The sequence below is a fragment of the Cnephaeus nilssonii genome (assembly GCF_951640355.1).
Source record: "Cnephaeus nilssonii genome assembly, chromosome: 17".
Lineage (NCBI taxonomy): Eukaryota > Metazoa > Chordata > Mammalia > Chiroptera > Vespertilionidae > Cnephaeus > Cnephaeus nilssonii.
The window spans coordinates 2449223-2475931 of NC_137088.1; the positions used below are offsets into that span (position 1 = coordinate 2449223).

At 65.5% G+C, this 26709-nt stretch overlaps 1 protein-coding gene across 1 annotated transcript; it reads left to right on the forward strand.

Moving 5' to 3' along the window:
• On the forward strand, positions 1-26254 carry MAPKAPK3 (MAPK activated protein kinase 3). The gene is made up of 11 exons (XM_079795296.1): positions 1-125; positions 404-680; positions 19301-19440; positions 19677-19741; positions 20164-20243; positions 21447-21570; positions 22650-22725; positions 23017-23141; positions 23543-23628; positions 23889-23969; positions 24635-26254. Exons 2-11 carry the CDS (start codon positions 456-458, stop codon positions 24782-24784), a joined length of 1152 nt encoding a protein of 383 aa, XP_079651422.1. The 5' UTR covers positions 1-125; positions 404-455; the 3' UTR covers positions 24785-26254.
• Positions 26255-26709: the final 455 nt, after the last annotated feature.

Sequence of the window (26709 nt, forward strand, 5' to 3'; positions counted from 1 at the left end):
GAGGGGGTGCCGTCACGTGGGCCGCGGGCGGCAAGACTCGCGGCTCCGGGCGCCGGTGGCCGTCGGCTCCCGCTCCCGCCGCCCGTGCCCTTCGCCCGCGCCGCTGCCCGGTGCGCTGCGGTCAGGTACGCCCTCGCCAGGTGCCCTCCCTGCGCCCCCTGCGCCGCCTGTTCCCGGGAAAAACGGGCCCCTTGCTCACTCCATAGGTGCCCGGGGCGGGTTCGCTGGCGCCCGGCGGCGCGACCACCGCCCCTGCCGCGCGTCCGACCCTGGGCAGTTCGTCCCCAGCGCACTCCCAGCGCGGCTGCCGCCCGCGGCCCCCAGCCCCGTCCGGCTCCGGGGCGCCGAGGCTGGAGTGTGTTGGAGGAGTTTGGGCGAAACTCACGCTTCCCCTCTTTCCCAGGTGGCCCTGGACGCGCCAGGCTGGGGCCGCCGCTGAGCGCCCCGCGGGGGCCATGGATGGCGAGATGGGCGCGGAGCAGGGGGGCGCGTTGCCCCCGCCAGGTGCACCCTCCGGCCCCGGCCAGGCTGGCGCTCCGGCCCTCGCGGGGCGGCGGGAGCCCAAGAAGCACGCAGTGACCGAGGACTACCAGTTGTCCAAGCAGGTGCTGGGCCTGGGCGTGAACGGCAAGGTGCTGGAGTGCTTCCACCGGCGCACGGGCCAGAAGTGCGCCCTGAAGGTCAGTGACCGCACCGCGCCCGCCCGGGGACCCCGAGGGCCCGACCGCAGAGGCTGTGGCTCCCGCCAGGCTTCTTAGGTTCAGCATCAGGTGTCAGCCTCTCACTCCCCTGGAGGGCCCGGCTCCCCGTCCGCCCTGCCCTGCGTTAGACTTGGGAAACTGAGGCTTAGCTCAGCCGAGCTCCTGGTGTCCCAGGGAGCAGAGGGGTGGAGTCTGTGTGGGAGAGCCTGCTGTACCCGGAAGTGGAGAAGGAGTGGCCCCTGGCCCCGGGGTGCTGGCTGGGCTTGTGTATTCCCGCCGAGAGGGGCCCTCTTCCAGGAGCCGCTCTTCTGGTTGGAATGCGTCTGAGTTTCCCTCTGAGGCTGAGAAACCACCAAAGCTTGGGGGGCGGGGGGGGGGGGGGAGGAAGTTACTTTCTCCTGCCTGCCTGCCTGGGCTGGAGCCGCGGGAGCCTCCCAGGCTGCATGGTGGGGAAGGCTGATGATGCCCATCACACCCGCGGGCAGGGGCTGCTGACGGCTGCAGCTGAGTCACCGGCCCCGTGTTGAGAACGGCAAGCCCTGCTCCATGCCTGACCCAGCCTGGCTCCTGGGAAGAGGGCAGGCCCGCCAGCTAGCCATGTCACACCTTAGGCTGCCTGGAGGTCTGGTTAAAACCTCACTGATGCAGGTGGAATCAGGGAAGTTCTGGGGTGGGGGTGGGGGGCTGATCTAGCCACCTAGTTCTGGCTTAAGTCACTTAGTTCTAGGCCCCGGACCCTGCCCCATACCCGGAATGCCTTGAATCTGAGAACTTCAGTCAACTGCAGCTTGTGCCCGTGGCCACCTGGATGGGCAGCGCATGGCACGGAGAGTGGCTCCTGGCGGTCAGAGCACAGCCGAGGACCTTCCCGTGGTACAGGTGGTGCCATCAGGAGCCTGAGCTCACAGTCCTGCTCTGACCTCTGGCCTGCATTTGCCAGCTCCGTGACCTTGGACTCGGTTCTGGAGTCTTGAAAGCAGGTCCCTGCCTCTGTTCGGGGGAAAGACAGGGGCTGGTGTGAGCTGGGGAGGAGACGGTGCGCATAGAGTCGCTGGCACAGAGCCCGAGGCAGGCCTGGTGAGGCGACAGGGCTTATTTAGGGCACAGGGTCTGCCAGCGTCCGAGCGGGAGCCTGGGCTCAGCTCCCTGTGTCTTTCCCAGGGGCACCAGGGCCGAGAGAGGGGGTCGTATCCCTGGGGGATCGGAGACTGGGTCCAGAGGAGGCTCAGGGGTGGGGTGCTGAGGCCGGGTCTCAGACACAGCTCCTCTGCCTGCTGACCCAGCAGCGGGGTGGGGTTGGGGCCCTTTTGGAGGCCCAGGCATCGGGTTCTTGGAGTCCTTCAGGGGAAAGATGGCTCTTCTGAGGGAGGTGGGCTCAGGGGGTGAGAAGGGAGCATGTCCACCCTCTCTCTCAGCACCGCCTTAGCCCTTTCACCCGTGTTTGTGTCGGGGTGCAGTCTGGGTGGGGAGGGGCCGCCTGAGGCCCTGTGAGCCAGGGCTGCGCGCTGACTGGCCCCGTGCTGTGAGCGAGGCAGGCCGGAGCGGGAGGCTGCCGTGTGGGGGGCCCGGGCAGCACTAGCTTTAACCAGGCTGGGCCTAGGCCCTGCCCCATCGATGCCGCGTCTGCTGAGTGACTTGGGGCACTTCTGACTGCAGCAACTTCCAGAGCACCGCTCCTGCACGCGGGGCCCCAGTGCTTTCTCGGCTCCGGACTGGGAACTGGGCCGGCTCCCCTGCTGGACCCGTTAGGCTGTATGGGTGAGCCTGGCGAGGCTACTGGCTTAGGCCCCGCAGGACCTGGCCCCACGTTGGCCCTCGAGAGGGACATGGATTAGGTGTGGCCCCCACCTTCCAGGTCTTGCCCCCTCACACCAGTGGCCACCCCTGGAAGTCCCTACCCAGCCCGGTAGGTTCGCATTACACCTCCCAAGCTGGGGTTCGCACAGCCTCTGGCATGTGGGACCTGTCCTGGGAGTAGTGGCTCTAGCCTCGAGGAGGGAGGCGCCATTTTTCCTCTGACATTTGCCTCTGCCCCCTGTCCAGGAGGGCCAGGGCCCGGGCACCTCAGCATCTGGGCAGGCCTGGGCCCAGGGACTCAGCCAGTCCATGAATGGGTCTCAGCCCTTTCTCTGCCCTGCCTCGCCCCCGCCCCAGCTGCCCAGGTCAGCGAGGTGGGCCCCTGGGCTCCGTGTCTTTCTGCCTCCCCGCACCTCCATCCCAGTTCCCCAGGCTGGCCTGTCTTCGTCTGGTAGCCCGGACACGGTCAGGCCGTCGCTGCCCTTTTTGGTGGCCCAGGCCTAGTGCCCCGGCCTCTCTCCAGGCCCTCCTCTCGGCCTTGTGGCCCAAGAAGGCAGATGGCGCTCAGCGTGAGTCCTGCAGCCCAGCAGGCGCTCACGGAACAGGAAGAGCTGTGGTCGCTGCCCCTGTGGCTGCCGCTGTTCTGCGGGGGGGCCCTCGAGGAGCAGGCCCCTCCTTCCCGGGGAGCTGGGCCTCTTCCCCTTTCCCTCGGCCCTGACCGCCGGCTTGGTCCCCCACGGCCTGGCTGCCGCTCAGGGGCCCCCTCCCAGGGCAGCCTCCGCAGCCAGTGCCATCATGCCGCTCGCCGTGCCACCCCGGGCGGGCGCTTGCTGCTGTCCCCTGGGCAGGGGCTGGACCGCCTGCTGAGTAGGGAGCCGGCGACCGCCTCCTGCTGACTGCCTCACGGTGCTCCTTCCCAGGCCCGATGGGCTACTTGGCACCTCAACGTGTCACTTCTGAAGCTCTGTCCCCCCCAGTTACCCTGGCACATCGGAGACCCAGCCCCTCCCTCCTAATCACAGAGGTGAAAACTGGGACCTGAGTTGTAGTCAGAAGTCATGTGACCTGATTGGGATGGGATTGCCGCCGAGGCCTGACTTCCTCCCCAGCCCCCATGTGGTCCTCAGCCTCCCGGCAGGCGGCAGTAACCATGGCACTCACTTAGGTAAATAAAAGCAAGAAAGGCCTTGCGAGGACGGAGGTTCCTCACGCGGAAGGAGAGGGAGGCTTCCCTCTGGCCCTGCTCTCTGGTCTCTGGGGCCGGGGGGGGGGGGGGGGGGTGCCCTCTGCCCTGACCGCTGGAGCAGGTTGGAGGCCCTCGGGGCTCCCAGCACCCTCCTCTTCTGGTCTTTGTCAGAGAGAGTGGGGTGGTGGGGCGCTGACTGCGCATGCCCGGGAGAGCCCCGCATTGCTCCCTGGGCGCGGCGGGCCTGTGGGAGCTGGCGCTGCGGAGCCGGATTTGGGGCTGGGTGGGGCTGCCAGCGGGCCAGGTACCTTCTCACCCGGCAGCTGCCACTCCCTCGCCTTCCTTTCCAGACCGGTCAGGTCAGCCTCCGCAGGGGCGCTTGCTACTGGGTCAGCTTATCAGGAAGTGGACGGAGGGGAGTCCCAGCCGTGTGGTCCCCGCCCTGAGCCTCTCCCCAGGGCCCTCTCCTGGGAGGGAAGGGTGGCAGGGGCCCCGGTGCTCCCACGCTGGCGGAGCCTGCTGGCTGCCTGCCTGGCACTTTGCTTTTTACCCGAGGATCCTCAGGAGGCATCAGACCCCGAGAAACGCAGCAGTGGCGTTTCCGGCGGGAGGGGATGGTCGGGAGATGCTGTGCGCCCTGCCCAGCGGGCCATGCCCACGGCGTTAGAAGCTGCTCGCCCGCCTCCCGGCAGGGTCCCCGCTGCTGGGACTTCATCAGGAGCCAGTGCCAGCTCTCCAGGCTCCGGGCTTTGGTGGTGTGGACTCGAGGATTCTCATCGACGGCTAACAGTTTCCAGAGCGTTCTGTCGGGCAGGCCCCGTGGTCCATGCATGACACACACGTGCTAGCTCACCTAACTCCTGTCATTCCCATTTTGTGGGTGAAGACACTGGGGTTCAGAGAGGTGAGCGCCTTGCCTGAGGGGCACAGCCGGTGAGTGGCAGGGCTGGAGTTTAGCACCAAAGTCACCTCAGTGGGCCTGGTGCAGGCCTGCGGGCGACGGGAGGGGCTCTGACGCTTGGCTCTTGGGCGGGACCTGGCACCGTCCTCCAGGGCCCCTCGGCAGCCCTGGCCGGGCCCCACGTGCGGCTCTGGTGTTTGCCGACCTCTCCTCCCGACACAGGACTCTGGGGTGGATGGACGGTGGTGATCCCGCAGGGTCAGTGCGTGAGGACGGGGCGGCTGCGGGGCCACCTCAGAGAGGCGATGGGTCAGCCCAAGGCTTGCGGTCCGCAGGGCGGGGCCGGCGGGGCCTCGGGAGGAGCCAGCCTGCTCGCGCCCAGGTCTCTGGCCTGAGGAGGGCGTGGGTGCGGCTGCGGGGTGTGTGACCACCTGCTGGCGTGACAGCTCAGTGCCCGCTGTGGGTACCACTTCCCCCTGGCAGGCCTGTCCGGCAGGATGTGGCTGCTCTCAGCGGGGCTGCTGGGGAGGCCCCGGCACAGCCTGGGGGGCCGTGGAGGACGGAAGGGCCTTGAAGGATGAGGCCAGAAGGTCGGGGGGACTGTCCCTCAGGTTCACACCTCAGCCGTCCCGAGGCCTCTGTCGGGGGGGCCGCCCCCTTCTCGCAGAGCTCGCCGTCCCAGCATCGCCGGGCGGAGCGCCGCCGCGGGGTGTCCTTCAGCTCCGGCTGTGCAGGCAGCCCTGGCCTTCAGGGCGGCAGAGTGATGCCCGCCGGGGTTTGCCCTGGGGAAGCTCTTCTTCCACGTGGGCATCACCGTGGGAGATCCCTGCACGGGGCCGCACGCGGGGCTTCTTGCTCTGAGCCCCCCCAGCTTCCTCGGGGCCCAGCCTGGCCACTGGCTGCTGGGACCCGAAGGTGAGGCACCAGGCAGGACCCTGGGTGAGGGTGTCCCCCGCACACCTGGCCATGGCGTGCGCCGAGCCCTGCACGTCCGGGGCTGCGGATCGGGGCAGCGTGACCCCGGGTGCTGGCTTTTCCCTGGAGAACTTGGGTTCTGCCTCCCTCGCCCCTCCATTGGAGACCTTGCGTGCGCCCACGTGAGGGGCGGCCGGGGTGGCGGGAGGAGCGGGCTCCGGGCTTGAAACCCTCCTGCACTGTCTCGCCGAGTGACCGACCGTGGATGAGGACAGTTCCGGAATCGTCTGCAAAATCGCCTTCGTGGTGCAGCCAGCCCGGGGCGTGACGCTCCCCGCGTTCCCGCCGGGACAGCGCAGGCAGCAGCTTTCTCGGGGGACAGAGCTCTTGTTTGGGGGGGCCCGGGCACTTTGGGGTGACAGTATTGGCCTTTCTGAGGACTCGCTTGTATTCACCCTGAACCTGGGAAGCCAGCCCCTGTGGGGTGAGAAAGGGGGTGAGAGGAGCTCACGTCCCGGGCTCCCCTCCCGCCCCTGTGGACTGAGTGGGTTAGGGCCTGGCGGTGGGCTGAGACCCTGCTGCGTGGGAACTGGGGCGCGGGCTGAGGCGGCTGTCAGGGGGCAGGAGCCCGGGAGGCCTCAGCGCTGGGCGGACTCGATGACAGTCGTCGTGGGCGCCTTGCAGGTTTGGAACGAAGGTTTCATTATGTTTCCACAACCAGGGCTTTGTCCCTGTTGCTTTCTCTGTGGCGCTTTCTATCTTTCTGTCTTCCTGCCTCCTGTCCCTCCCATTTCTTCCCTCCGCTCTGTTCCTCCTGCTGTCGCCCCGTCTGTCCCGTCTGTCCCGCCGGGCTCCGCCGCTCTCTGTGAGCCTCATGGCTCCGGGCTGGCGGGGCCTCTTTCCTGCAGCCCGCGGGCCGAGGCAGGCAGAGGACGGACGGCGCTGGCCCAGGGCCGGGGGTTCATCCTGGTCACGGGGAGGGGGATGTGGGACAGGAAGGAGGAGCCCCTGGCTGTGCCCACGCCGCTCACAGTGTCCCCTCCCGCTGCCGGCCTTGGCGAGGTGCTGGCGGCCTTGGCAGCTGGAGCCGCGGAGTCAGGAGCCTTTGGGCCAAGCGTGTGACCGGAGGCGTCCCCGCCGAGTGTGGGAAGTCCGCTCCCACCGTGGCCCCTGCTGTCGGCTCTCTTTATGGCCCCGCGGCCTGAGCCGCTCGCTGGGGGCCTGAGCCGGCACCTCCGAGCAGGGAGGCACCTGTGGCGGGGTTGGGAGGCTTGAGAGGTGAGGTGCACGTAGCCGGCCCCGCCTCCGAGGGCACACGGGGTGCGCACTGTCCCCGCACCGCCTGGCACGCGCGCCCGGAGCAGCTGACTGCAGCCTGCACCCCGCACCTGACCCCTCACCTCAGCGGAGCTCAGAGGCTATTTTTAGGGCACGGAGGCCAGGGCCCTGCTGAGGGCGCGGCCTCCCGGAGGGACGCACAGCTTGTTCTGCAGAAGCCCCCGCACAGCCAGCCCCTCCTCGGGACGCGGCCCCGGGCTGGTGGCTCTGCGTCCCCCGGGGGCGGTGGCACAGGCTGGGGCTTGGGGATGAGAGCACCTGCTGACCACGACACAGCAGGGTCTCCGAGCGGGTCGTGGCCACCGCCATGGCATGGGTGCAGAGCCCGAGGTCGGACAGGCAGAGCTGCTCAGTCGGGGTCACCTCGCAGGGACACGCCCAGGCTGGGCTGGAACCCCAGCCTGTCTGGCAGCCAGGTCGTGGCTCTCAGCATCCCCCCCCCTCCCTCCCTCGTGTGCGGGCTCCGCCGGGGATTGGGAGCAGGGCCTCTGGTCACAGCCTGACCACCTGGAAGAGGAGGGGCTGGGTGCCCTGTTGGACCGGGGCCCCCTTCTGGCGGGCAGTGCCGTGAAGCACGCGGTGGTGCCCCCCGTGCCCCCTGCTGGAGCTGCGCTTGCAAGTGGATGGGCAGCACAGAGAGTGGCTGGAGGACACCCCGAGAGGCCCCCCTGAGATTCCCAGGGGACAGGCAGCCGCGGTGGCACTGCCCGCAGGGTCTGGACTCTGCTAGGGACCGGGGCTCTCGGGTACAACTCAGGCCGAAGACCCCTCTCCACGGGACGCCATGGCCCTTACCCCCGGAGTCAGGCTGAGCCTGTGCCAGGGCGCGGGCCCTAGGAAGGCCGAGGGGATCGTCATGCAGCCATTCCCGCGGCAGGAGTGTCCTCAGTGAGCCGCCTGGTCTCCTGGAGGCCGGCCTCCCTCCCTCCCCTGCTTCCCTTATCACATCTGTGGCCCCCTTTTTTTTTAAGTCCTCACCTGAGGGCATGTTTTTCATTGATTCTACAGAGAGAGAGGAAGGGAGCTGGGCAAGAGAGAGGGGTGGTTCAGTTGCCTCAGGCATGCACCCCAACCGGGGATCGAACCCACAACCTGGGTACGTGCCCTGACCGGGAATCAAACCCGTGACCCTTCGGTGCACAGGACGATGCTCTGAGCAGCTGATCCGCCCGACCCGGGAGACGTCCATGGCTCCTTGGCATCGTCAGGGAAGCTAGGCAAGTTGTCCGGGAGCCGGCTGGGCGTTGGAGCCCGGGAGCCCTCTGGCTGAACACGACAGGGAGAGGGAGGGGTCAGGGGTCAGGGGTCAGGGGTCGGGGAGGCTGGGATCCAGCTCCCTTGCCTGAGTAGGGCCATGGCTGCCTGTGCTCAGCCAGGCCTGTGTGGGGAGCTGCAGGGACGGGGATGAAGCCGAGGGAACTGGGAGAGATGGAGGCAGGCAAGGAGGTGGAACTGGAGGTTCCCTAGGCCTCTGCACCATGCCTCTGGGGTTCCTGGGCCCAGTGCCCCCAACATCTCACTTTTTTAAAAAAAATATATTTTATTTATTTTTTACGGAGAGGAAGAGAGAGGGATAGAGAGTTAGAGACATTGATGAGAGAGAAACATCGATTAGCTGCCTCCTGCACACTCCCTACTGGGGATGTGCCCGCAACCAAGGTACATGCCCCTGACTGGAATTGAACCTGGGACCCTTCAGTCCGCAGGCTGACGCTCTATCCACTGAGCCAAACCGGTTTCGGCACGCCCCACTTCTTAGTCCTTTGTCCATCTTTGTGACATCTCCTCCAGGTGAGAGAGACGGGCTATCACTCTTCTGAGAGCCAGAGACACGGCCTGCAGTGCCTCAGCGGGGTCACCTAGGCACGGCCTCACTTGCCCGCCCCCCCCCCCCCCCCCCCGGTTGGGGAAGGTGGGCTGCCCTCTGTCCCCTGTGCCGGCTCCGCAGGCGTCCCCGTGGCTCGGGACCAGCTGAGACACATTCTGTGGCCCTTTGTGAGCAGGGACCATGGAAGGGGCGTTCCTTCTGAGATGAGAACAAAACACGTGTGTTTGCTAAAATTCCGCAGTCTCAGGATGAAGCATCCTATTTTTATGCCGTCATAGGAGACAGCACCACGGCGATGCTCGCCAATCACGGAGCTGGTTTTAACAGAAAAATCCTTCCTTCCCCTAAGAAGTTAAAGGAGGAAAACAGACCTGGACCCTCTGAGTGTGCAGGCAGGGGTCCCAAGGGGTCCCAGGGCGCTGGGGTGGACCCTCCGGGAAGGCTGTGGGCGGAAGGCCAGACCTGGCAGCTGCCTGCCGGAGGGAGTTCAGATCCTGCCGCTTACCTGGTGGGTAACCTCCGGGATGGGGGGGCCTCTTTCCCCACCTCCACCCTGAGTCAGGTGCTGAGAGTCCCAGACCTGCCCGGCCCCTGCCCCACTGCCATGTGTGAGGGGGGTGCCTGCCCATTTCACAGGTGGGAAGCTGGGGCTCAGGGAGGCTCACCACACGCTCTGCATGGGGGGCCATTGTTCAAAAGGGTGCGTGCACCTGAGCGGGTGGTGTGCCCCGCTGGGCTGCCGAGGCCGGCAGCTGGGCTAGCGCCCTGGCTTGGGTCCCCGGCTCTCAGTCTTGCTTCCTCCCACCAGGGTCCCTCCCCTGAGATCAGCTCCCCCCACCCCCTGGGGCTGGGGGTCTGCCCCTCCTCCCTGTGCCTTTCACAGCAAAACAGTATCAACAGACTCTTGATTGTCGATCCACTTTTGCAAAGCCCAGGCCAGACCTGCCCCTCCCAGGGTCTGAGACCATTTCCTGCAACCTGCTGGATTGGGGGGTCTGTCTCCACTGGGCCCCAGAGGCTGCACTGGGTTTCTCCATGTTCTGGGGAGCCAGGGCGGCGAGGAGCACGCGGCCACCTCAGGGGAGGCCCAGGGACTTCCTGAAGCCGCGGGAGCCTGGGAGCCCCTTTCCACGGGGCGTGTGCCGGTCCTAGCTCTGTGCGTTCCCGTTCCGTCCTCTGGACGTGAGGACTGCCGCTGCCCCATTCTCCAGACGGGGCCAGGTGAGGCGCAGAGAGGTTGAATGGCCTGCCTGAAGCCGCAGGCGCGTGGAGGACGCCTGGCCTCTGCATCTGACAGCCAAGCCTGTCTAGCCTGCAGCCCTGTGGCCACAGCTGGTCCTTGCTCGTGCGTGGTCTGTGGCCGGAGGCACGGGGATGCCCCACCGCCGCCCCCACCCCAATGAGCACTCATGTTCGCGCTGCCCCTCCCCCTCCTTGCCTGGGCGCATACCCCACCATCTCCACCCCTCCCAGACCTGGCACTTCCGGCTTTGTTTCCAGGCTGTCTGTGGCTGGTGGGCAGTAATAGATAAGCTGAGGCCACCAAAATTTAGCAAATTAGAGGATTCTGTGTCCCTGAGACTTGACGGTTTCACAATGTGCGACAGCCTCGGCCCCTCCCTCCCCTCCGGGACTCTGGTGGGAGGTCAGGGAGGTTCCTGGCCTGGCAGCTCCGACCACCCCCAACCGCCATCCGGTACTCAGGCCTCGGCCTGGGAGGGGAGCGCTGTTTGGGGGCCCTCCTTGTTCCTGGGTCCCCTCAGGAGGGGCTGCCATTCCCCATCTTGCCTGCTCTGCCAGGTTCTGGCTCCGAACAGAAAGGAGCCAGGACCAGTTCCCTGGGCTGTATGTCCTCATCAGGCATCGGAATGGCAGTAACTCCTCCTGACCCACATCGGCACTGGTGGCACAGGTGCCCAGCTCCGGGCCTGGCCCCCAGGCAGGGCCGGCACATGAGTGTGGGCGTCGGGAAGGGATCTGTGGAAGGGGCAGGCCTCCCTGGGCGTGAGGGCTGAGTCCCGGCCCCAGAGGACTCTGGGACTTGCAGGTGGCCCGTGTGGGCCGTGTGACCCAGAGAAGCCCAGACCTCTCTGTGCTCGGTCTCCTTCGCGGACCGTGATGGTGAGTGATGCGGCTGGGGGAGGGCCAGAGCTCAGGGTGTGACACGGCTGGTCCAGGGCAGGGTTCCTGGCACGTCGCTGCTGTGATGGCCACAGTGCACTCCTGGTCTCGAGCCAGGGGCGCGGGGCCAGGCTCCCCGTGGGAAAGAGCCCAGCAGCTGTCTGCGTGGTCCCGCTGCCCCGGGCCACCAGGTCCGCGTGGGGATCCGACTCCCACTGCTCAGCCCTGTGACTTGGCAAGTCCCTTGGCACGTCAGAGTGGCAGCGTGTCCACGGCGGAAGGAGGATGCCGGGCTTCTCAGGACACGGCGCTGGCAGGGCACCAGGGAGAGAGAGGCCGTCACCCTGCCCGGAAGGCTGAGCACCCCGCGGGGGCCGGGCAGTTGGGGTCAGGGGAGTGGCGTGAGCCGCGGAGGCGGAGGAGTCAGCGGCGGGCGAGCCGGGCACCGGACGTGGTCAGGACCTGATGAGCGAGGTCTGGTCTGGCGCGAGGCCAGCTCACCCGAGCTGCGCATTTGGTCCCATTAGCCCGTAATGAGCTGGGGAAGCTAGGAAATGAGTGCGCGAGGGAGGGATGGCACCCGTCTGAGGCGCTAAATGCGAAACTGTGGCCAAGACGTTAGATCTGATGCTGGCAGGCAGCTCCCCAAATAGCTCTGGTGCCCTTGGGGGTGGGGGTGGGGGCGGCTCTGGCTGGATAAGGAAGACACTGAGGCCTTAACAGGACATGCCTGCCCCGGCCCGGCGGCTCCGTGGGTGGGAACATCGTCCTGGGCACCAAGAGTTTGGAGGGTCCATCCCCAGTGCGGCCTGTACGGGAGGCAATCCATCGATGTTTGTCTCTCCACTCCCCCCACCCCCCTTTTCCTCTCTCTCTTTAAAAAAAAACCACCAAAACACAACAAATACATGTCCTCAGGCGAGGATTTAAAGAAAGGACACCCCTGCTCTGCATCCTGACCTCGAGGCCAGTCTGTACTGTCCCATCCCTGAGGCCGAGGCCTCTGCTCCGAGTGGACGGAGCGGCCAGCACAGGTCAGGCTGGCCGGCCAGGGGCAGGGGGAGTGTGCCCTGGCCCAGGGGATGACCTCCGATGTGGCTGAGCCTGTGGCAGATGCAAAGTGCTTTTATCACCCCCATTCTCCACTGCAGAGAACAGAGGTTCCCCGCAGGGAGAAAAGATGAGTTGAAAGCCCGCATTTTTCTGTAATATTCTGTTCGGTCCTGCCGCCAGCATATTCGGCACTGAGCATGTGCACTGCGGTGCCTGCCCTTGCTGGGGCTCAGAGGAGACCCCCAGGCGGGAGAGGAGGTGTCAGGGCCATGCCAGCCCCTCCTGCCACCCCCCTCTCCATACTCCGGCTCAGGACAGTAACGGGCCTCGTCATGTTGTCTCAGCACTCCTGCTGGTGTGCCGGGCTACAGTGCCGTGTGCTGGCTCATGCCAGGCTACAGTGCCATGTGCTGGCTCATGCCAGGCTACAGTGCCGTGTGCTGGCTCATGCCACGCTACAGTGCCGTGTGCTGGCCTCATGCCAGGCTACAGTGCCGTGTGCTGGCTCATGCCAGGCTACAGTGCTGTGTGCTGGCCTCATGCCAGGCTACAGTGCCGTGTGCGGGCCCCGGTCTTGATGAAGGTCCATCTTAGACGTGGTCAGTTGACTCTGTACCTTTTGCACAATTTTCGTTGAAGGCGCTGCCGGTTGTCATACTTGTCGCTCCAGAACAGCGAGTGCTAAGTCGCTGTAAGAATTTGGTCTTGGCGGGAGTTCCGGGCGTCAGTGAGCGTGCTCCCATCCCCGGGGATGAAAGCCAGAGCCGGCCTGGTTTCCTTCTTCGTCAAGACCGCCCGGAAGCTCAGAATGAAAACGGCGCTCGGTGATAGTGCCGAGCCTCCCGGGCTTCCGCTGCGTGTTTCTTCCTCTTCGTTCTCCAGAGAAACGGGCGTTTTTGTCTTCCGTGGCCCCCGTCATGCGGTGGGTTATAAACGCCTGCAGCCCTGTGGTCAGGGAGCCGGGCAGTGACTCGGGGGACTCGCAGGGGACCCCGAGGCAGGGAGGGAGGCAGGCCTGGGTGCCTGGCCTCAGAGCTCCCTCTGTTGTAGGGAGGATCTCGGGCTGTGGGTTGTCATGAAACCCAGCGTCCGTATTTCTTCATTCGTCGGCGCCTGACTGATGGAGAGATTGTAGGCCGCGTGCTGCCCCCGGAAGGAGGGGGGTTCCGGCAGAGGCTGCAGGTCAAGTGGCTGGGAGTGTGGAGGTTGGGGGCGGGGAGGGGGAGAGCTGCCTACCCAGCCTGGTGGCCGGGGCCTCCTGTGTGTGGGGGACAGACGGAGACCTGTGAACACTGTCATCTGAGAACTGCCAGCCCCGGGTGATGGGCTGCGGCACTGAGCACGTGGGGGGCTGTGGGCTGCGGGGGGCCCTCCCTGGGCTGGGAGGCGGCTGGAGAAGGCGGCTGGCTGGTCCCGGGGCTGCGTCTTCACCGGCGGCTGCAGATATCCGCTCTGAGCTCTCGGGAGGCAGACCGAGCGCTCTCCGAGCTCCGGGCAGCGCCGCGGAGATGGGGCCTCCGTGGGAGCGGAGGTCTGAGCGGAGGGTCTGGCGTGCTCACCTGCGTGGGCAGGGCTGTCTGTCACAGGTTGGGCTGTGACAGCAAGACCCCAGTCTTTCTCGGGCACCTCTCTGTGCCAGGCCTCTGCCAGGCACTTCGGAGAAGGAGGAAACACTAGATGAATAAATGGACAGGTGGATGGGCCCCATTCTCTCGGGGTTCGAAGCCAGCATCACAGAGGCTGGAGCCACAGGCCACACACTCACACCCCCATCGTCCCTACACCCATACACCCCCGCACGCACCCCCATACCCGCATGTACCCGTGTTCCCACGCTCACACCCCCGCACGCACCCCCATACCCGCATGTACTCGTTTTCCCACGCTCACACCCCCCGCCCCACACACCCCTGCCCGTGCACACGCCCGTGCACCTATGCACACCCGTACACCCCACACGCACCCCCATACCCGCATGTACCCGTGTTCCCACGCTCACACCCTCGCCCCACACACCCCTGCCCGTGCACACGCCCGTGCACCTATGCACACGTGTATTTCAGAACGAGTTTCCCGAGTCTTGCAAGCTGGAGTTTTGGCCGGAGCCTCTCCAGCTTGGGGCACCCCCTCCTGACAGGGCCTCTCGGGGAGGGGCTGCGTGGGTCCTTCTAGCCCCGCCTTCCTGCAGCCCGATCATGACTCACCTCCGAGCCTCTCTCCTCCGGCTGTGCACCGGGCTGGCCCCGCCCTGCTTGCCTCACAGGGTGGCACCAGCGTTCCCGTGAGATACAGGAGCGTGTTTGTAAGTGGCCGGTGGTTTCTCCAGCGGCAAATGCTGCTGCTGTTGGCCCAGCTCCTGCCGGAAGAATTCCTCCGCCCACGGGCGCCCCTGTCCTGGGTGGGGAGTGGTGTGGGGGCGTGGCCAGGTCTGAGGCGATGCTGGAGGGCGTGGGCGCCTCTGCCCTCATCCTTTGCCGGGGCCCACGGCCCGGTGGGGTGGGTAGGGGACTCGGCCATCCAGCTCTGGGGGCGGGTAAGGGAATTCGGCAAAGGAGAGTGAGGGCGGCAGGGAGGCGAAGCCACTGGCCAAAGCCTGAGGCCAGAGCAGTGTCCTTCGTTCAAGGAAGTGCCCTCTCGCCCTGACCAGTTGCTCAGTGGTTAGAGTGCCAGCCCTCGGACCAAAGGGTCTTGGGTTCGAGTCCCAGTCAAGGGCATGGACCTGGGTTGCAGGTTCCATCCCTGACCCTGGTTGGGGCACGTGTGGGAGGCAGCCAGTCGATGTGTCTCTCTCGTATTGATGCTTCACTCTCTCCCCTCCTCCCACTCTCCCCCTCCTCCCTCCCTTCCATTCTCTCTAAAAATAAAAAAGGAAATGTCGCCTGGCCGGCGTGGCTCAGGGGTTGAGCATTGACCTGTGAACCAGGAGGTCACGGTTTGATTCCCGGTCAGGGCACAGGCTCGATCCCCAGTGGGGGGCGTGCAGGAGGCAGCTGACCAATGATTCTCTCTCATCACTGATGTTTCTCTCTCTCTCTCCTTCACCCTTCCTCTCTGAAATCAATAAAAAGTAAGCAATAACCAAAAGGAAATGTCACCTCACATTCCATGCTCGTCACACGTCCCTGGGGCCCACACCTCACGTACAGCCGGGAGCGCCCTCCCCGGGAGGAAGCTGGGCTTGCATCTCTCAGGGGGGTGGGGATTCCTCTTGGGTGCTAGCTGGGGCTGTGGAGCTACTTGGGAGCCATCGCAGACCCTCCAGCTTTGGGGACCCCTGGAAAGCCCGAAGGTAGAGGGCGGGAGTGAGAGAAGGGTAATTCCTGTTGGGGTGCCAGAAGGCCACCCCATCTTCTTTTCTCCCAAGCTGTGCCTGGGGACCAAGATGCCGGTGGCCCCCTTTGGGGTCAAGCATTTGGATTTGGGGTCCATGGAGACCCAGGGGCTACTCCATGGGGGCAGGGGTACGGGAGTGGGTCTTCCCCCCTTTTTTTAAAAAAAATTTTTTTTAATTGATTTTTTACAGAGAGGAAAGGAGAGGGATAGAGAGTTAGAAACATCCATGAGAGAGAAACACCGATAGGCTGCCTCCCGCACGCCCCCTACTGGCGATCTAGCCCACAACCAAGGTCCATGCCCTTGTCCGGAATCGAACCCGGGACCCTTCAGTCCGCAGGCCGACGCGCTACCCACTGAGCCAGACCGGCTGGGACACAGGTCTCGCTTTCCGTTCCCCTCCCCCGGTCTGGCCCAAGCCCTGCGGTTCCACGTCGGAGCCACAGGCCAGAGAAGCGAAGGACGGGCCCAGGTCGCACTGGGCGTGGAGTGGCCTGGGCCTCCCGTCCTGGCGCTGCGCTCGCTGCCAGGCCTCGGGGCTGGGCCTGGGCCGGGGACAGCTCTCCCGAAGGGGAGCGCGGACTCACGTGCTTGCATGGACGAAGCCGGTCTGCAGCGATGGCCTGTGGGCCGCAGCCGTCAGGAGGGTCCCTGGGAGAGGCGGCGAGGGCTGGGTCACCAGCGAGGGTGGATGCGGAGCGGTGGGAACAGGCGTGGCCCCCTCTCCTGTCTCCTGTGCTGAGCCTTCCTGGGTCCCCCTCGGCTTCCTCTCGCTCCGTCCGCATGATGCGCTCTTACTGTCACCCTCCGTGAAGGGCTCTTACTGTCACCCTCCCTGAAGGGCTCTTACTGTCACCCTCCAGTTTCAGATTTGGTCATTAACTTGGTAAATATTTTTTGAGCCAGTGCTGTCTGCCAGGCCCTGGGCCTCAGTCCTGGGACCCGGAGGAGCCGGCGGACTGGCCCTGCCCTCTGGGCCCACAGTCTGATGGCGGGGAAACGGCTGCACGAACGGGGCCCGGCTGCTCTCCTCTCCGGCCCTCATTGCTCAGCTACAGGTGGCGAGACTGAAGTCCCTTCTTCCCGGTATTTTCAAAGGGCTCCGAGCTGAGCCAGGCACGTTGGAAGTGCAGTGTGTGTGTGTGTGTGTGTGTGTGTGTGTGTGTGCGCACATTGAAAGTGCAGTCTGTGTGTGTGTATGCACATTGAAAGTGCAATCTCTGTGTGTGTGTGTGCGTGTGCACATTGAAAGTGCAATGTGTGTGTGTGTGTGCACGTTGAAAGTGCAATGTGTGTGTGTGTGCACGTTGAAAGTGCAATGTGTGTGTGTGTGCACGTTGAAAGTGCAATGTGTGAGTGTGTGTATGTGTGCACATTGAAAGTGCAGTCTGTGTGTGTGTGTGTGTGTGAGATGAGGGTTATCAAAAGGGACAGCTAATTGTAGGTTGTGAGCCAGTGCTACCCAGGAGGGAGGTAAAAGGGGACGCGGGGGCGCTTTCCCGAGAGCTGGAAATGTTTTCTGTCTCGATGGGGTGTGGGTTCCAGGGGTGTGTGCAATTGTCAGAATTCACTGAACTGGTAATAAAAAGAGCAACAACAGAAAACCTCATAGAACTGGGCTCTTGGAATTGGTGCATGTTACTGTACGTAAAGTATACCTCAGTAAACAGTGTACAGAAAGGAGGAAAAATAAAGGGGGGAGAGAAAGCGGGGGACCCTTGAGACCCTCTTTAGACAGCGTAGTCAGGGAGGGCTTCCGAGAGGAGGTGACGTCGGAAGGATGCCTAGAAGAGAAGAAGTCTCTGGCTGTGGGGAAGGAAGGGGAGGCGGCTGAGGCTCCAAGAGGTTTGGGGCCACGCTCCAGTGACAGCCCGAGGGACGAAGAGTGGCAGCCGGGGAGTCCTTGGCATCTGGGCCTGGGTGGGGCCCTGCAGAGAGGCCGGGGGTGGCATCTCTGTTTTCTGGGGTCAGCGTCTCCCTGCCCCTGGGCCTGTTCTCGGGGCCTTGGCACTCAGAGAAGTGCTATTTTAATTTGTGTGGGAATTGAGTCCCTAAATATGCACTGAGTGGGGTGGGAGGCATCCAGAAGCTCTGGCTCGGGAGCTCCGCCTTCCTCCACCTCAGAGAGCCCTGTGCAGGCGGCGGTGAAGCTCTCTGCCCGCCTCCTCTCCCTCCCAGACCTCGGGCCGCTCCTGCCACAGCCCCTCCCGCATCGCCCCCCTCGTTCTTTCGGGAGCCCAGTGTTTCGGGCCAGGCCCCTGCCTGGGATCCCCAGCTTTACAGACCTGCCTCTGCTCTCAAGCTGCTTCGGCCCTGGTGGGAGGGACAGAGGCACAAACCATGGGGCAGGTGCTGGGAGGACTTTCCAGAGGAGGAGACGCCTGAGCTGAGCCGAGCCCGGAAAGTTCCTCCCGAGGAGGGAGTTGACTGCCGGAGAAGGAGAGGGCGAGAGTGCGTGTGCACAGACATGGACTCGGGAGGGTGCGGCCTGTGTGGGACCCGCAAGCGCATCCTCTGGCTAGAACCCCACCTCCCTCAACCAGGGTCCTCTCGGCCCCAGACTCCATTTCCAGGTCCACAACCCTGTGCCATCCCGTGTGGCCCTGGCCTGGGGCCAGAGGAAGAGGAGTAAGGGGGGAGTGGACGGCAAGCCCTGGGCGCCCAGGGAGGACCGAGGGGATAGGGTGGGGGGGGGGTGGACTTCGAGGGGGGTAAGTGAAGGGCCAGGTGGGGAGAGGTGGGGCTGAGGACAACACCGAAAGTGTTCCAGCTGTGGGTTTGGGAGTTTTGGGAGAAGAGAGGGGACTTGGTGGAGGTAGAGATGCCAGAGTGAGGCCGAATGAGGAGGGGTCCAGGAGCCAGCCTGGGGTCCCAGCAGGACAGGGTCCGGTCGGGCCGGAGGCCAAGGAGAAAAGGGGTGCAGGAAGACAGGGCAGGGAGGGAGGATGGTGTGTCTTGGGTTCTCTGGCTAAGGACGGGCGTACCCCTCGCTAGAGCCACCTCAGGACACAGTCGGGGCAAGCTGACGTGGTGAGTGGGGCGGCCGAGCCTCTGCCCCCAGCACCGTGAGCAAGAAGCCGGTGCGTGGGCTGTGTGGGCACAGCGTGGAGGGGCTCTGTGGGGGCTCAGGGCAGCAGGAGCAAGCGATCCCTGGTTTCCAGGCTGGGCCATGGAGCAGGGCCCCCCAGAGCTGGTGGGGGGCTTGCCCAGCTCCCTGCACCCCCCGGCTAGGGGCAAGGTGAGCTGCTCCAGAAATGAAGGGGCGGCAAATGCCAGCACCCACCGCCTTCCTCCCACCCGAGCCTGCCCGGCCCCGCGGGCAGCAGCGAAGGAGACCAAGGCCGGGTGGCCCAGGGCCTGTGGGTGCTGAGCGAGGCGGGGCTGATCTGAGTCCCAGCCGTGGGTTCCCACCTCGGCCCTCAGCCCTCTGCGCTGGAGACCCCGCCTTGCCGGGGGAGGGCCTGTTGGCGCTCTCCCCATCCCGGCCACCTCCCTGGCAGCTGGCTTCTCCCCGCTCCGAGCCGGGCTCATGTCCTGCAATTGGCCTTCTGGTGGCGGCCATCGCCCAGGGCTGAGCAAGGATCCCTGCGCTGCCACCCGCTTCCTGCCTTGTGTGACGCATCCTGCGGGGATGACTCTGTCATTAGGGTTGTGGGCTGCGGCTTGGAGCTGTGAGAGTTTGCCTGAGGTCACGCTGAGTCATCGGAGAAATTTAGCCCCAAAACCGGACTGCACCCCACCAGGCCGTCACCTCCCTCAACTAGGGCCCTCTCTGCCCCCAGACTCACTTTCTGGGTCCACAACCCTGTGCCATGCCGTGTGTGGCCCTGGCCTGGGTCCCACAGCCGATGTGCCGTTGGACTTTCAGCCGTTCAATTTCCACTTCACTTGCCGCCCCGAGAAGGGAGGCAGGGGCTGCTCTGGCCTCGGAGCCCTTCCCGCCGCCAGCCCCTCCCAGGGCCTCCCCGGGTCACCAGCCAAGCCGCGTGGGGCTGACCTCACCCCCTGGACCCCACACCGGGGAGACCTGTCTTCACGTCCTCGCTTTGTCCTCCGTGAGCTGGGCGCCCGGGGGCAGGTCCCAGGCCTCCCTGAGCTCCCCGTCCCTCTGTCCGTGCCGCCCCCAGGTCCTGTACGACAGCCCCAAGGCCCGGCAGGAGGTGGAGCAGCACTGGCAGGCGTCGGGCGGCCCCCACATCGTGCGCATCCTCGACGTGTACGAGAACATGCACCGCAGCAAGCGCTGTCTGCTCATCATCATGGAGTGGTACGCCCCCGCCTCGCGCCTCCTTGGGACCCCGTGGTTCCCGGGGCTCCCGGGGAGGATCTGAGCTCACCACCCTCCCCTCCTTCTAAGAGTTCAGTTCCACCCACTCAAGCTGACAGCCACCACGCTCCAGGCTGTCCGAGGCGCAGGGAGCTGCCGGGGACTTCCCAGGGGGAGAGCAGAGGGCCCGAGCCTGGGACGGGGGCGGGCCCGCTCACAGTCCCCTTCTCTGCTAGCATGGAAGGCGGCGAGCTGTTCAGCAGGATTCAGGAGCGAGGCGACCAGGCTTTCACTGAGAGAGGTAATGCCGCGGCTGGGGCGCGGGGAGTGGGGGCGGGGGGGGGGGGCGCGGGGTTCGGACTGAGAGGGATCACATAGCGTTGCCGTGTGATGCTGGGCAAGGCCCTGCTCCTCTCTGTGCCTCAGTCTCCCCAGCTGAACAAGAGAGTGAGACAGTGCCCCTGCCCCGAGGAGTCCTAGGAGTGTGGGCTCTCCGTGGCCTGGGGTGGAGGCCTCAGAGCTCCTGGTACCGCCCAGGCCTGAGGAACGAGGGCTAAGGCAGCCCCAGAGGAAATGAGGGTGACTGGGTAGGTGTATGGGATGGGGTTCTGGGGTGCAGGAGTGCAGTCCCCATCTGGTGCTGTCCCGGGGGGGGGGGAACGGGGTCGGGGCCCCAGGCTGCCTGGCCTCTGACTGGCGTCGCTCACCCTCCCGTGTCTGCAGAAGCTGCGGAGATCATGCGTGATATCGGCACCGCCATCCAGTTCCTGCACAGCCACAATATCGCCCACCGAGACGTCAAGGTGAGGCGCCAGGACCCAGGTCGGGGGGCCAGAGGGGACCTGTGAGTCACCACCCGCAGTGGCTCCCAGCACCAGTGCATGGAGGCCGGTCCTTCAGGGGCTCAGCTCCCGGCCCAGGCTGGTCTTCCAGTCTCTCCTCCCCTGGCTCCAGCTCACTCGCCCTGCTGCGGCCACGCGGGCCTCCTCGACGCCTTCAAACTGCAACCCCGTAGCGGCAAGCCTGGCTGAGTGCCTGCCTCCAGCCAGGAGGCCCTGGCAAGCACCTCATTTAACCCTCACCGAACCCCATCAGGCTAGGTGCCAGTGCCCATTTGACAGATGAGAAAACTGAGGCTCAGGGAGAGATGGCCATGCCCAGGGCCATGAAGTTGCCACCCGGGTTGGTTCATTCAGCAAGGAGTCTTGTGCCACGTCCTGTGCTGGGCCCCGGGCAGGGCTGCCTGACACCGTTGGGGCTTCTGTGAGGAGACAGCCAGTTTCGAGGCCGAGCCCTCTCTCTCACGCCAGCCTTTGAAGGGAAAGAAGCCATTCGCTAGGCGGCGAGGAGGAAGGAGCCGCAGTGGGTCCGGTTGCCAGGGCTGCTTGCTCTTTCTGCGGACGGCTTCACCCACCTCGGCCCTCCCGCCTTCCTCGCCAGGGGGGACTTGGGTCTTGGAGGTCACGATCAGGCCGATGGAATGCAAACCGAGGCCGCCCTGCACGTGCCTGCCCAGGCCCAGAGCTTAGCCTCCCGAGGCCTGTGTCCTCCCTGCGCCAGGGAGCTGCGGTCCAGCTGTGGTCCAGCTGCTGCCTCCGAGCCTGCCTCTGGCCGGCACTGCCACCCCCTACAGTTCTCCTTGGATTCTGGGTCCACCCGCAGCCACGACAGACTCACCTTCTGAACCCTTGCTTTGCTTCGGCCCCGGCTTCCTTTTCCCGAGGGGAGGAAGGCCTTCCCCCAGGAGGTTCCCTTGTGTAGACAACACCTGCTTCCCCGTTTTGACCCCAATCCAAGGTCGGATCATCTCACTAGAACCCGAGAAAGAGCTTTCCCTGGCTCTGCTCTGGCACTTCGCCCCACACCCTGCCCTCCTCTCCTCGTGGGCCTGGCTCCTCCTGCACCAGCCGGGCTGAGAGAGGGAGGAAGTCTGGAGAAAGGTCACCTTGAGACTCTGTCCCCACCTGGTGCCTCGCTCCAACCAATGTCTTCTCTGCCTGGCCCAGCCCGAAAACCTGCTCTACACGTCCAAGGAGAAGGACGCGGTGCTCAAGCTCACCGACTTCGGCTTTGCCAAGGAGACCACCCAGAATGCCCTGCAGACACCCTGCTACACTCCCTATTACGTGGGTGAGTCCTCGGGCATGGTGTGTCCCCCCCCCCCCCCCTTCCCACACACTGCACCCCGCTGTGGTGTGGGGCGCCGGTGGGTTGCAGAAGCCAAAGGGTTAACGCCCGGGAGCGAGGGAGGGGTGATCTGTGTGCACGGAGGCAGTGAGGTGGGGGGCCGGAGGCTGCAAAAATATTCTTCCGAACTTCAGCTTCTGCTTTTGAAAATAGATCCAGGAAAATTCTGGCTGCGGCCTGTGAGCCGAATGACATCACGGCAGCTCTAAATAGACACGCGATGAAGGCTGCTCGGCCCGGCAGAGCCCGGCGCCGCGGTTCTCTCCCGCGCTCCCCTTCCTGGGACGCAGATGCGGAGAGGGGGCAGGCCTGTCCTATGGGGGGGGGGGGGCGCGGGGCTCCAGCCGCCTGCCTGTGGCCCCGGGACGGCACCTGGGGTGCACACACTCGTGCTTCCGGGGAAGTTCCTGGCTCCCTGTGAACGGGCAGATCGGGCGGCGTCCCTGCTGAAGGTGTCCCGCTGGGCGTGGGGCGAGGCCGCCTTCGCCGAGGGCTCTTCTCCCTCGGGAGCCTTCCGAGAGCTGCGAGGGGCTGAGATGCCTGTTCGGCAGGCTTTTAACTTAAATCTCTGGGCTCTCCAGCCCATCTCCCTGATGGGAAGACCGAGGCCCATGGGTGATGGCCAAGTGGACAGTGGGGTCCAGAGCCCTGCCCCACCCCTCCTTGCCCTGTGTGTTCAGGGAGGCAGGGGACGCAGGCCATCTGGGGGCACCTATGACGGGACCTCGCCGAGCCCCAGGCCGGCCTTTCTCTCCTCTCCCCGCCACGCCTGAGCCCGGCCTGAAGGAGCTGGAAGGCTCTCCTCCCTCGAGCCCAGCCTGGACGCGGGTTTACTTCCTCGGGGAGCTGCGTTCCCTCCCCCAACTTCACACACACGCTGCCTTCCCAGACGGTGCCAGACGCCAGTCTGCGCAGCCCCGCTCCCTCACATGGCTCCTGCTCCCCGCCTTGCCCGGCTTCAGGCTCCTGCCTGGGCTCCAGACCCTGGGGGCTGAGACCCTCCTGTGCCCTCTGCCCTGTAGCTCCTGAGGTCCTGGGTCCGGAGAAGTACGACAAGTCATGTGACATGTGGTCCCTGGGCGTCATCATGTACATCCTGTGAGTACAACCGTCTCCGCCTACTGCACCCCCGTGTACCCTCAGAGCCACAGGCTGCCCTTCCCCCCGGTCCTGGGACACCCCTCCTCCGGGCCGCCTGAGGCCTGTCCACCCCACGGGCAGATAGTGCTGTGGGACACTCCCCGGGCGGGGGAGGGGGGGCAGAGGGCTGGCATTGTTGCCATGGCGTCCGGCTGCCTGTCTCCCCAGTTAGGAGCTGGGGGAGGAGAAAGGTCCGCCCTGGCACGGCCCCCACCGGTGCCAACGCCCTCCGCCCTCCGCCCTCCGCAGCCTGTGCGGCTTCCCGCCCTTCTACTCCAACACGGGCCAGGCCATCTCCCCGGGCATGAAGCGGAGGATCCGCCTGGGCCAGTACGGCTTCCCCAACCCCGAGTGGTCAGAGGTCTCCGAGGACGGTGAGTGAGCCTCTGCACCCGACCCTCAGCCTTCGCCCTGGAGACCCCACTCGGGGGTCAGACCCCCCTGTGTTCAAGGGCCGGCTCCCCTGCCTGCCCGCTGTGTGCCTCGAGGCAGGTCACCTGACTTTTTTGAGCTCGGGGTTTCTGTCTCTGTCAGATAGGCTCAGCATTTGCCTCCTTGAAACTCCCTCTAACGCCCGGGCCCCATTCCTATTTTCCCGTGGGGACCACGACCCGGCCCGCCTCTGTCCGTTCCCCACTGCTGCTTAGCCAATGGCCCGGGACCCCGACAGGCTGACCACGTGGGTTAGGAAGTTGGAAGCTTGTGGTGTCTGGGGCGTGATGGGGGGCTGGCTCCGAGGAACTCTGTGCCCTCACCTCTCCCCGCTCGTTCCTAGCCAAGCAGCTGATCCGCCTCCTGCTGAAGACGGACCCCACGGAGCGCCTGACCATCGCGCAGTTCATGAACCACCCCTGGATCAACGTGAGCGCCGCCGGTGGTGGGCGGGGTGGTCAGCAGCGCGGCCAGGCAGGCGGGCGACGGCTCGGGGCGCCTTGGCGAGGGCCACAGATGTGTGGCACTGCCCTGCCTACGGCCTCCCCTTGCCGCTGCCCCCGCCAGGCTCCTTCAGCTCCCTGAGCCTCGGTTTCCCCATCTGGGCCTGGGAGGAGGGCTGGGGGGAGCCGGTGATGTGCCTGCCCCCAGGTGCCCGCAGGCTCTAACCCGCGGGCGTGGCCTTCCAGCAATCCACGGTGGTGCCGCAGACCCCGCTGCACACGGCCCGCGTGCTGCAGGAGGACAGAGACCACTGGGACGAAGTCAAGGTGGGTGAACGCCGCCTCGTCTCCCTGCAGGTCCCAGGGTTTTGGGAAAAGAGACCCATGGTGATGGCTACTCAGAGTCCCCCAGCCCCGTACCTGGGGCACCGGGTGTCTCCGGGACTGCACCAGAGGTCCCACCATGGCACACGGCGCTGCACTGCCCCCTCCTGGGCGGGGCGCCCGGCTCACTCCCTCACCCAGCGGGCTTTGGCCGAGCCCGTCTTGTGATCTACACGATTGGGAGGGTGTTCAGCCTGGTTTTAGACGCAGCAGAGGCCAGGTTGGCGCATATGGGCAGCAGCTCAGAACCCCCAGAGTCCCCGGGCACAATCTTCAGGCCCCAGCGCCCTGCGTGTGCAGTAAGGCAGTGTCCCTGCAGGCCTCGTGGTCCTGAGCCGGTGACCCTGGTGCAGGTCCCGGTCCTGCTCTCCCGGGTGTGGGCCCAGGGAGTCGTTAGGCACTTTGTGCGCCTTCGGGGGTAAGCATCGTGTCCACCACAGCGGCCCGTGGGGAGGACCGTGTGATGCGCATGGACAGGCCCAGTGCTGGGCGCACAGTAGGTCCTTGGGCAGCCGAGGTGGGCATCGCCTTCGCTGACATTACGAAGGGGCTGCCAGGCGGGAGGGTGCTGGCCTCTGAGGCCGGTTCATCCTGACGCCCGTCCCCAGGAGGAGATGACCAGCGCCCTGGCGACCATGCGCGTGGACTACGACCAGGTGAAGATCAAGGACCTGAAGACCTCTAACAACCGGCTCCTGAACAAGCGGAGGAAGAAGCAGGCGGGCTCCTCGGCCTCACAGGGCTGCAACAACCAGTAGCTCCCGGCCTCGCCTCGGAGCGGCCGGGCCTCGGAGCAGCCGGGCCTCGGAGCAGCCGGGCCTCGGAGCAGCCGGGCCTCGGAGCCTGCGGGACGGACAGGAGGGGCTGAGGCCCCGACCCAGAGGGCCCAGGTCATTTTTTTTTAAACACAAGGACTTTTTTGTTGTGTTTTAATTTGTCACTTGGAACTTCAGGATGGGGGACCATGGCCCCACACCTCCCTCAGCGCCCAGTGCAGGCGCCGGCCTGAGAGGGCCGTGCCTGGGGCCGGGGAGCCACCCCTGCCGCTGCAGTGCCTTCGCCCGGGGGCCCTGCCCTGGCCGTGGCCTTAGACGTCTAGGCCGCGGGGAGTTGTGGCTGGGCTTCCCTCCTACTATGAAAACACCCGCCTGCGGGTGGGCAGATGGGCCTGGCCTTGGGAAAGGCATCTGGCCATTGGTTGCCATGGTGACCAGGGAGCGAGTTGCTGTCTGGGAATGCGAGTGAGTGAGTGAGTGAGCAAGGGAGGGAGAAGGGGCAGTTGGGGGTCTGTCTCTCTCCCACGGCCTGCCCGGCCTGCCCGCTCACTCAGCCTCTGGTCTCCCCGAGGCCGCAGGCTCAGCCAGCCTGCCCCCCCCCGTCCCCCCGGGGTGGTCCAGCCCCGTCTTGCTGCACCCCCATCCCACAGGGCCCTTGGGGCTCTCTCCCCAGGCCCTGGCCCAGCCCTCCCGTTACCCCTCCTCCCCAGGGAGTGGCCTCTCATCTCAGCGGAGGGTGGGAGGTATTTTTAACGCTTTTCTACTTTGGAAAATGTCACTGTGACAAAAGGCAGTTCCTCTGCCCCCACCTGCTCCCGGGATCCCCGGCCGGAGAGCTCTCCCCGTAATGGTTCCTTCTCCGACCCGCCTGGTGGGCTCTGGGGGCTGCCGTGGGAGTGGATGGCTGCGGGCGGGGCCAGGAGGCTCCCTGTTCATCAGGGATCTCTCTCTCTCTCTCTCTCTCTCTCTCTCTCTCTTTTTTCCTAGAGAGAGTGGAACGGAGGGGCAGGGGGAGAGAAAGAAACATCGATGTGAGAGAGACACATCGATGGGTTGCCTCCCCCATGTACCCCCACCAGGGCAGGGATAGAGCCTGCAACCGAGGTACATGCCCTTGATCAGAATCGAACCCGGGACCCTTCCGTCCTCCGGCCGACGCTCTATCCACTGAGCCAAACTGGCCAGGGCTCCGGGGCCTCTCTTTATCCACATCGGACCCTGGGCGGTGGGAGGCTGCCGAGGGATGGTTTGAAAGTCTGGTCCCGGCCCAGGTTGGAGTAAGAGCATTCCTCCGGGCTCACCCAGGGCCCATGCCCCTGACCTGGGTCTGCCAAGTGCCTGACCCCCAGCCCGGTTCCCGGCTCCGCCCCCTTTCCTGGCTGGGGAGCCCTAGGCCACGTCACGTGGGAAAACACCGCTGGGGGGTCCTATGAATAAACACTGCCTGGCATTTCCCCCTGGTTCCTGGGCGTCTCTTTGTCTGTACGAGTGGACAGAAGTGGCCGAGGGCAGCCACTCGCACCCACGAGGGACTTGACACCCGCGGCAGAGGGTGCCTGGGACGCGAGGAGCGTGCCGGCTGGCGGGAGGCCGCTGGGCCCCCCCAGGCACGGGAAGGTCAGAGAGAGGAGGGATGGCAGCCGCCCCCCGCCCCCCCCCCCGCTCTGTGCCCCCCGCTGTGCGCTGTGTGTGTGTGACACCCACCCCCGGCCCCGTGTGCGCCAGCGCCTGCCCCCAGCGGCCGCCCCCAGCTGTGTGCCAGCCTGCTGAAGGGCAGGCACAGTGCCTGCTGCGGCGCCGAGCTATTTTCAGAAGCTGCCAGATTTCATTCGGCAGCGAGAAGGTGGGGAGGGGAGGGGCGGGACGCTGGAGACGGCCTCTGACAACTCCAGCAGCGGAGCACCCTC

What these genes read in the sequence shown, in the direction of transcription:
- MAPKAPK3 (XM_079795296.1), top strand. Translation starts at nt 456, where the DNA reads ATGGATGGCGAGATGGGCGCGGAGCAGGGGGGCGCGTTGCCCCCGCCA. An exon ending in CTGCTCATCATCATGGAGTG is followed by an intron (nt 19,441 to 19,676) that starts GTACGCCCCCGC and finishes CTTCTCTGCTAG; the next exon opens with CATGGAAGGCGGCGAGCTGT. An exon ending in GGCGTCATCATGTACATCCT is followed by an intron (nt 22,726 to 23,016) that starts GTGAGTACAACC and finishes CGCCCTCCGCAG; the next exon opens with CCTGTGCGGCTTCCCGCCCT.